Source organism: Colobus angolensis, unplaced genomic scaffold, assembly GCF_000951035.1.
Source record: "Colobus angolensis palliatus isolate OR3802 unplaced genomic scaffold, Cang.pa_1.0 Scaffold119, whole genome shotgun sequence".
Classification (NCBI taxonomy): domain Eukaryota; kingdom Metazoa; phylum Chordata; class Mammalia; order Primates; family Cercopithecidae; genus Colobus; species Colobus angolensis.
In genome coordinates, this window is record NW_012113030.1 from 6,904,443 (window position 1) to 6,914,788 (window position 10,346).

The 10,346-nt window shown below is 51.6% G+C and overlaps 1 protein-coding gene across 1 annotated transcript in view; it reads right to left on the minus strand.

Annotated features, from left to right (window-relative positions):
* Nucleotides 1-10,346, minus strand: part of EHD2 (EH-domain containing 2) — a 25,714-nt gene that overhangs the window by 4,121 nt on the left and 11,247 nt on the right. Inside the window, exons 4-5 of the mRNA XM_011926378.1 lie at nucleotides 7,495-7,907; nucleotides 2,268-2,432 (exon numbers count right to left, since the gene is read on the minus strand). Coding sequence (XP_011781768.1) covers nucleotides 2,268-2,432; nucleotides 7,495-7,907 — 578 coding nt within the window. The remainder of the gene's footprint in view (nucleotides 1-2,267; nucleotides 2,433-7,494; nucleotides 7,908-10,346) is intronic.

Sequence of the window (10,346 nt, forward strand, 5' to 3'; positions counted from 1 at the left end):
CCAGCCACTGCACTCCAGCCTGGGCGACAGAGCGAGACTCTGTCTCAAAAAAAAAAAAAACAAGGGAAGGGAGAAAAAAGAAAGTTCAGAAAGCTCAGTTCCTGCCACTGCGCTACCACACCACGCAGAAAGGACTGAGTGGCTGGCTGCCAAATTTGGAGGTGAGATTTGGGATGAAGAGATCAGGGGTCCCTGGGACCACCCCCTCCCCACCAAAGAAGTCACTTTGCACTAGCACAGCTGTAAGGTGGGCTTGGTGTCATGCTGCTTCTCACACGGGCAACTCTCAGTGGCCCAGACTGCACCAGGACCGTCTCTGCAAAGGTGCGTTCCTTTCACAGCCCTGTGTGAATTTCCTGAGCCAAGGCAGAGAGGCCAGCTGATCACGACTCTGAAGGGTTGGGGCTCCTAGGTTGCAACCTGGATTCCCTGGCAGCCAGAGTATGACTAAGTTCAAGTCCACTGAGGCAAGCACAGGTTGCATGTGCAGCTTCTACTGTTAGCCTGTCCAGTAGGGCAGCCAGTAGCCACATGTGCTTATTTACATTCATTAAAATGAAATACAGCCCGGGCGCAGTGGCTCACGCCTGTAATCCCAGCACTTTGGGAGGCCAAGGCGGGAGGATCACCTGAAGTCAGGAGTTCGAAACCAGCCTGGACAACATGGTGTAACCCCATCTCTACTAAAAATACAAAATTAGCTGGGCGTGGTGGTGGACGCCTGTAATCTCAGCTTCTCTGAAGGCTGAGGCAGGAGAATTGCCTGAACCCAGGAGGCAGAGGTTGCAGTGACCTGAGATCATGCCACTGCACTCCAGCCTGGGCAACATAGCAAGACTCCATCTCAAAAAAAGAGAAAAAAGAAATACAATGTAACATTCTATTTTAATGTGGCTAGTTGCTACCATATTGGACAGCGCAGAATGAAACATTTCCATTACTGTAGAAAGTACTGCTGGACAGCACTGTTCTAGAAAGTGTTCTTGGCCAGGCATGGCGGCGCCTGCCTGTAATCCCAGCACTTTGGGAGGCCAAGGCAGGAGGATCACTTGAGGTCAGGAGTTGGAGACCAGTCTGGCCAACATGACAAAACTCCATCTCTACTAAAAGTATGAAAAATTATCTGGACTTGGTGGCACATGCCTGCAGGCCCAGCTACTCGGGAGGCTGAGGTGAGATAACAGCCTGAACCCGGGAAGCAGAGGTTGCAGTGAGCCAAGATCGTGCCTCTGCACTTCTGTCTGGGTGACGGAGTGAGACTGTCTCAAAAAAAAAAAAAAAAAAGGTAGCTAGGTATGGCATGTGCCTGTAGTCCCAGCTACTCTAGAAGCTAGGTAGAAGGACCCTTGAGCCCAGAAGTTCAAGTATACAATGAGGTATGATCACACCATTGCACTCCAGCCTGGACAACAGAGTCTCTGAAAAATACATAAATAAACCTCTAAAAAATATATAAATAAATCTTTTAAAGTATTTATTTATTGAGACAGAATCTCACTCGGTCACACAGGATGGACTGCAGTGACGTGATCTCAGCTCACTGCAACCTCTGCCTCCCGTGTTAAAGCGATTCTCCTGCCTCAGCCTCCCGAGTAACTACAGGCATGCGCCACCACACCCAGCTAATTTTTGTTTCACCATGTTGTCCAGGCTGGTCTCCAACTCCTGACCTCAGGTGATCCACCTGCCTTGGCCTCCCACAGTGCTGGGATTACAGGCATGAGCCACTGCACCCAACCGTATATATTTTAAATATTTATATTTTACAAATATAAATATTTAAGTCTCAAATAAATAAATAAATGAAAAATAAACAAAAAGTGTTCTTAAAGAGGCTGTATACTTTTCTTCCCTTTCCCAACTTCTTGCTGGCTGGAACGCAGACACAGTGATTGAAGCCTTCACAGCTCTTTTGTACCATGAGGTTCCTTGGGCCTGGAGGCCAGGCATGGAAGAGAAATAAGACAGAAGGGGACTAGAGCCCTGGCTCTGTAAAGCACCAAACCAGTCCCGGACCACTTTCTGGGAGTTTTATGGAGCAAAGAAAGAAAAACCCTCTCTCTTAATTTAGCCACTGTTATTTCGGGTTTTCTCTTCAGTCCCCTAGCCTGACTCATAAAACCATGCTCCCACGGAACTATTTGAGGGAGGCGCTTTCCAGAACCTGCCACCCATCCCTCCGGCTTTTGAGGTCCCATCTCAGAGCTTCCAGAAGCCAACCTTCCCATCACCCACCCCCTAACACTCCCTCCCGGGCAGCTTCCCACCTGCATTTTCTGGCAATCAGGAAAGTCACCAGGGGAAATGTGATGTTCCAGCTGAATCTTCGCAAAGATGACGGGCAGTTTGAGGATCAGCTGCTTCTTCTTGTTCTCCTTCCCAAACACAGAGGGCATCTCCTTCTTCAGGTAGCTGATGATGTAAGCATGAACCTGTGGGAAGAGTTCTCATCTAAGCCTGCGTCAGGGTCCACCAGGGGGCTTGTTAAAACAAGCTGCTGGCCCCACTCCCAGAGATTCCCATTCACTTGGTCTGGGCTGGGGCATGAGAATTTGCGTTTCTCTTCTTTTCGTTCTTTTCTTTTTTTGAGACAGATTCTCGCTCTGTTGCCCAGGCTGCAGTGCAGTGGTACAATCTCAGCTCCCTGCAACCTCCAGCTCCTGGGTTCAAGCAATTCTCATGCCTCAGCCTCCCAAGTAGCTGGGATTAACAGGTGCGCACCACCACACCTGGCTAATTTTTTTGTATTTTTAGTAGAGACGGGGGTTTCTCCATGTTGACCAGGCTAGTCTTGAACTCCTGACCTCAGGTGATCCACCCGCCTCAGCCTCCCAACGTGCTGGGATTACAGGCGTGAGCCGCCGCGCCCGACCAGCTGTTTTTTTTTTGTTTTTGGAGACAAGGTCTTGCTTTATCGCCCAGGCAGAAGTGCAGTGGTGCAGTCATAACTTACTGTAGCCTCAACTTCCTGGGCTCAAGGGATCTCCCGCCTCAGCCTCTCAAGTACCTGGGATTACAGGGAACAGCCACTGTCTGGACGAGAATTTGCATTTCTGACAAGTTACAGGTGCTGCAGGTGGAGGCACCACACTGTCAGCCCCATGGCCTCCTCCTGCTGGGGCTCATCCTGGGCTCCTCCTCTCTTCTAACTAAGTGAGCTCAGTCCCTCCCAGTTTTAAACATCCCTTAAAGAGGTCCACTCCCGAATCTGCATACCAGCCTAAGCCTCTCCCTCCAGTTTAGGACTCAGAGCTAATTGTCTTGTCAACATTCCTGGACAGCTCCATCCCAGGATGCCCTAAGTGGAATTTGCCAGGTACCATTGCACCAGCCCGGGCGACAGAGTGTGACTCCGTCTCAAAAAATAAATAAATAAAATAAAAAAGAGTAAATAAATGCTTTTATAAAATGCAACATATCTGGAAAGAGACACAAGAAACTACTTATGGCGATTGCCTCTAGGAAAGAGGCCCTGGGAGCTGGTGGGATGAGGTGTAGGAGAATCATGTCTGATAAAGTATGAATGCCTTTCCATGAGATGGTCTTAAATGTTCAATAAAAAAGACTCGTTAAAAAATTCTTTTAGGCCAGGCGCCGTGGCTTGTGCCTGTAATTCCAACACTTTGGGAGGCCGAGGCCGAGGCCGGTAGATCACCTGAGGTCAGGAGTTCGACAACAGCCTGGCCAACATGGTGAGACCCCCCCCCACACCCCCGTCTCTATTAAAAATACAAAAATTAGCCGGGTGTGGTGGCACCTGCCTGTAGTCCCAGCTACTCGGGAAGCTGAGGCACAAGAATCACTTTAACCTAGGAGACAGAGGTTGCAGTGAGCCAAGATACTGCCACTGCACTCCAGCCTGGGTGACAGAAAAAGACTCCAACTAAAAAATATATATATATTTTAAAGAATCACGGATTTAGAATGCTGAGAATGTTGGTGGTCCCTGACTGGTTCTAAATTCTCATCTCTTCCACCCTCCACCACCACCCTGTCTCCAGCCCTGTTAGGCTCTCAGTTCAAACACATCAAGTAAATGGCTGCCCCAGGGCCTTTGCACATGCTGTTCTCACTGCATCGACTGCTCTTCCACCCAGTTGCCACTCGGCTCGCCCCTTCCTCTCACCCTTTCCTCTCCTTCAAACCGCTCTAAAATAGTCCCTCGCCAGCCCCTCTTTCCTCAACTTCATTTTTCTTCATAACTATTGATTTAATGTCTGTTTCCCCACTACAAAGTAATTCTATGAGAAAAGGAATTTATCTTTGTGCCCTGCTGTATCCCCAGAGCCTAGAAGAGTGCCACATGTGCTTGGCAACTGCTGAATGAATGTCATTGGGCCACTGCAGAGAATGTGGTCTGAAGGCTTGGGGCATCTTGGCGTCTTTAGAATCAGACCCTCCCAAGATCTTGGTCTCACGTATCACAGCATCATAAAATCGCCCCTTCTAGCAGCTATCACTTCAGTCGAAGGACCTAGAGCCAAAGGATTCATCCACACCCTCCAACGTACAGATGGGAAACTGAGGCACTGGGAGAAGGGTGATTACCTCGGAGGGGCAGTGAGCCTTGGTCACAGCGAACCCAGAATCCCATGCTCCTATGTCCTGAGCGGCACTGGGGAGCCATGGATGAACCAGCAGGAAGAGGTGGAGGGAGTGCCTAAGGGTCTGAAGGACCAATCAGGGCAGGGGTGTGGCCGGGCTGGGGGCGGGGCCTGTGAGAGCGGGCCAATGGAGTCAGGGGGCAGGGCCGAAGGGCGGCTCCATAGGGACCAAAGGAGGGGAGGCGGGAGGGCGCTGATGGCTTTTCCAGAAAGGAAGCAGGGGAAGGTGTCAGGAAGAGATAAGGTGGGAAGGCGGGCTGGGCCGGGGCTGGGTCCCTGACTCCGGGGTTTGTCTGGGTTTCCGGAGCCGCCCCCAGCCCGGCGGGGGCACCAGGTGTCTGGCCCGGCCCCACCCCTCTGTCCCTGAGCCTTGTGCTCCAGCTCCCGCCAAGGGACCCGCGGGAACGAACCTGGGGGAGTCTGAGTAAGACCAGAAGGCGGCGGCGGAGCGGGGGAGAGATGGAGAGACAGGAGGAGACAGGGTGAGAAGGAGAAGGAAAGGCAGTTAGAATAAAAGAGAAAATAAAAAATGGAGAAGAAAGAGATTGAGAGAGAGGTAGAAAAGGGACTGATATAGAGACAGGAAAAGAGAGGGACAGACACTGCAGAGCCGCCTGGGCAGAGGAGCACAAGGTGAATTCCGAAGGTTCCAGGAGTGGCAGCCCCGTCCACACCGGGCCGCTCCCTCCCAAGGATTCCTGGGGTGGGGGTGGGGGCTCTGACTCACCCACTCTGGTTGCTCCTTAAACCAATACCTCAGGCTCCTCCACCCCCTAGAACCTTCTTGGCCTCCCTGCCTGCCCAGCTTCCTGCCCCGCCTCCACCCTGGCAGCCTCCCCTGAGAATGTTCCATTCGACATCCAAAATTGCTCTGAAACCGGCGCTCTCCTTTCTCCTCTCCCTCCGCAAGGCCTGTCCTGATCCAGGAACCTCCAAGCCTTTTGCCTCGTCTCCAGGCTCCTAGACTCACCTGCCTTGAATCCACCCTCCAAAAGGCAGTTTGAGTCTAATGATCTCCTTTCCCTGCTCTGAACTTTTCCATGGCTCCCCAGTGCCCTCAGGACAAAGTACAGATTCCCGGACACAATCCACATCATCTCCAGGGGCTGACTCTTAGCCACATCCTCAGCCTCAAACTGAGTTATGCACACTGTCTACACTGCGTTCTCTCCTTTCCCTGCTCCAAACCCTTCCGTGGCTCCCCAGTGCCCTTGGGACAAAGCACAGATTCCCGGACACAGCCCACACCACCTCTGATCTCAGCCACATCCTCAGCCTCTAATTGAGTTATGCACACTGTCTACACTGGGTTCAACACTGACATTTCCCCTCAGATGCCCTCTCCTCCAAAGAAGCCCTCTCTGCCTGCCTCAGCTACCCCGCCCCAGCTCTGACCACACTGGGTCATCGTTGTCTGGGGATGGGTCTGTCCCCTCTCCAGGAGCCCCAGTGAGGACTGAGCCCTGGAACTGCCTTGATTATTTAGGACTGGGAGCCTCAGCAGGACAGGACTGGAACCACCGTGGTCACTGCTGTGTCTCCTGCACCACCCAACACCAAGCCAGGCATAGAGGAGATGTTGTTCAATGCAACTGTTTGTTCAATGTCATTCATTCAATAAATATTTACAGAGCACCAATTCTGTTCCGGTCGCTGGGGATAAAACAATGAAGGAATTCAAAGAGCCCTGACTGGCTAGGCACAGTAGCTCACACCTGTAATCCCAGCACTTTGGGAGGCCGAGGCGGGCGGATCACCTGAGGTCGGGAGTTTGAGACCAGCCTGACCAACATGGAGAAACCCCATTTCTACTAAAAATACAAAATTAGCTGGGCATGGTGTTGGGCGCCTGTAATCCCAGCTACTTGGGAGGCTGAGGCAGGAGAATCGCTTGAACCCGGGAGGCGGAGGATGCAGTGAGCCAAGATCACGCCATTGCACTCCAGCCTGGGCAACAAGAGCAAAACTCCGTCTCAGAAAAAAAAAAAGGAAAAGCAAAAGAAATATTTGTGGAATAAACCAATGAACTTGGAAACTTTTGAGCCACAATCTTATAAATTATCAAAAAATAAACAAGAAGGGTAGAATAATGAGTATTGGTATGTCTATATTTAACAGGAAGCTCAAAAATTCAATATAGCTCATGCCTATAATCCCAGCACGTTGGGAGGCCGAAAGGGGACGCTCACTTGAGGGCAGGAGTTCAAGACCAGCCTGGGCAACACAGTAAGACCCAGACTCTACAAAAAGTAAAAAAATTAGCTGGGCGTGGTGACATGCACCTGTGGTCCCAGTTACTTGGGGCAGGCAGAAGAAGGAGGATCAGCTGAGCTCAGGAGTTCGAGGCTGTGGTGAGCTGTGATTGCATCATTGTACTCCAGCCAGGGCAAGAGAGCGAGACTCTATCTCTTAAAAAAGAAGGAAGAGGAAAGGAAAGAGGATGTAAGGAAGGAGGAAGGGAAGAGGGAGAGAGGAACAGAGGAAGGAAGGAAGGAAGGAAGGAAGGAAGGAAGGAAGGAAGGAAGGAAGGAAAGAGAAAGAAGCAGAAACAGAAGCAGGAGGAGGAGGAGAAGGAGGAGGGGATGAGGGGGGCAGAGAAGAAGAGGGGAGGAGGAGGAGGAAGAGGAAGAAGAAATAGAAATACCAGGACAGTGAAGCCAGGGTGACAGGGAGTCGACACAGAAATCCAAAGGCAGAGGAATGAGTCTCCGTACAGTTCTTCCTCCCTGCTCCACTCTGTGCCAGAATGACCCAACTTCAAGAGAACTAACTAACCTGGGCACTGATAAGTCAGGGACTCACAGCACTGGTAGGGGAGGACGGCGGAAAGGCAGGGGCTCCCCTTGCACCCTCCTCCAAGAATGCACGCCCAGCCCCCAGGACGACTCACCCGCACCAGCCGGGCCCTCTTCACCAGGTCGTTGAGCTTGCGCAAGGCGGCGTGCCGGGGCAGGCCCTGGATGTCGCGGAAGAGGTCCTGCTCCTCCAGCTCGAAGAGGCGCCGATTGTCGGGCACGAGGAGAGGCTGGGACCAGAAGGAGCCGATGTAGACACGCAGCACCTCGGGCGTGCCCACCACCTTGCCCAGCGCCCACATGAGCGCGCCGTAGACGCGCATCAGCTGCTGCGTCTCCACCATGTCGGCCTTGTTGAGCACCACGCGGATCTTGTCCTCATGGCCTCGCAGCGCGCCGATGGCCTCCGAGAACTCGTCCGAGATCTCCAGCTTGTGCGCGTCGAAGAGCAGGATGATGAGGTCCACGCGCTCCGCGAACCAGCGCAGCACGGCCGGGAAGTCGTAGCCTGGAGTGGAGTGGAGACAGGGGCGCAAGGGGCAGAAGTCAGACCCCCACCCTCCAGCCATTCAGTAGCATCCATTCTCTTGCATATTGGACTGTAAAGATGTTCACGTTGTTGGCTGTCCAAATCCTGTCTAGGCAAAATAGCCAGGGCCCGCAGTGGGTACCACTGCTTTGGTTCCCCAGTCCCCAGAATTTCCCCCCTCACTCTGGTCCCAGCCCCTCAAGTCCTCAAGCCATCTGGTCACAGGGGCAATCATCCCCCTTTTCCTTTGCTGGAGTGCAATGGCGGGATCGTGCCTCCCTGGAACCTCCCCGGGCTCAGGCAATCCTCTCACCTCAGCCTCCCTAGTAGCTGGGACCGCAGGCGGGCGTCACCACACGTGGCTATTTTTTTTTTTTTTTCTTTTGTAGAGATGGGGTCTCACCCGGGCTGGTCTCATACTCCTGAGCTCAAGTGATCCTCTTGCCTCAGCCTCCCAAAATGTTGGGATCACAGGAGTGAGCCACCGTGCACAGCCTCCAGGCCTCCATTTTTTCATTCGCTCATTCATTAACCAGTTATTAGTGGTGTGCTTTGTAGGTGTGCATATGTAGGTTGTTAAAAATACTGACATGAGGCCGGGCACAGTGGCTCACGCCTGTAATCCCAGCACTTTGAGAGGCCGAGGTGGGCGGATCACAAGGTCAGGAGATCGAGACCATCTTGGCAAACACAGTGAAACCCCGTCTCTACTAAAAATACAAAAAATTAGCCGGGGGTGGTGGTGGGCGCCTGTAGTCCCAGCTACTCCGGAGGCTGAGGCAGGAGAATGGCGTGAACCCGGGAGGCGGAGCTTGCAGTGAGCCGAGATCGGGCCACTGCACTCCAGCCTGGGCGACAGAGCCAGTCTCCGTCTCAAAAATAAAACACTACTGACATGTTTGCTAAAAGATCCCCCCGTGCTTCTATGGAACCCCAAGGCTGCCACGTGCCTCTATCACCGCAGCTTCTCCCCAGGACCTGTTGGATCCCCCCATGATCCAGCAACTACAGTTCATGTTGGATAGCTGTGCTCTTGCCATAGCAGATTTTTTTTTTTTTTGAGACAGAGTCTCACTATGTCGCCCAGGCTGGAGTGCAGTGACACGAATGCAGCTCACTGCAACCTCCATCTCCTACGTTCAAGCGATTCTCCTGCCTCAGCCTCCCAAGTATCTGGGATTACAGGCATGCACCACTACGCCTGGCTAATTTTTGTATTTTTAGTAGAGATGGGGTTTCACCATGTTGGCCAGGCTGAGATGTTAAATATTTTGCATTGATTTAGCAATATTTACTGAGAGTCTCATGTGTACCAAGCCCTGTCCTGGGAGCCTGAGATACTGCAGAGAACACACAGACAAGATTCTTGCTCTGATGAAGCACCCATCCCAGCCATGGGTTCCCATGCTCATTCATTCATTCCTTTCACCATTCATTTCCTCATTCACTCCTTCATCCACCCATTCTCACCTTTGCTTGTTCACTCATTTAATCACCAGCGAGCAATGCTGAGGCGAGCATTGATTGAGACCCCCTGACTTAGTTGTCTAGAATACCTGGATTTGAATCCTTCCTCTGCTCCGATCTGCTGTGTGATCTTAGGAAAGTAGCTTAACCTCTCTGAACTTGTGTTTTCTCTTCTGTAACATGCAGATCATAGAAGGACTGTTGTGAAGCCAGGTGTGATGGCTCAAACTTGTAATCCCAGCACTTTGGGAGGCTGAGGCACGCAGATCATTTGAGGCCAGGAGTTCAAGACCAGCCTAGCCAACATGGCAGAAGCCCCATCTCTACTAAAAATACAAAAAAATTAGCCAATTGTTGGTGGCTCATGCCTATGGTCCCAGATACACGGGAGGCTGTGGCACGAGAATCGTTTGAGCTTGGGAGGCAGAGGTTGCAGAAGGCCGAGATAGCATCACTGCACTCCAGCCTGGGTGACAGAGTGAGACTCTGTCCGCTCCCCCACCCCGCCCAAAATAAAAAGGACTGTTGTGAAGATTAAAATAATATAAATGAGTTTATATATATATAAAGAGCTTAAAATAATGCCTGGCATTGAACTGTACACTTAAAAATGATGTAGGTGGCTGGGCACAGTGGCTCATGCCTGTAATCCCAGCACTTTGAGAGGCTGAGGCAGGAGGATCGCTTGAGTCTGGGAGTCTGAGACCAGCCTAGGCAAGATGACATTCCCTGTCTCTACAGAAAAAAATAAAATTAAAAAATTATCCACGCATGGTGGCATGCATCTGTAGTCTCAGCTACTCAGGAGGCTGAAGCAAGAGGATCGCTTGAGCCCAGAGGTTGGAGGCTGCAGTGAGCCACGATTGTGTCACTGCACTCCAACCGGCAGACAGAGCAAGACCTTGTCTCTCTCTTTTTTTTAAATGGTTGAGCTTTTTTTTTTTTTTTTTT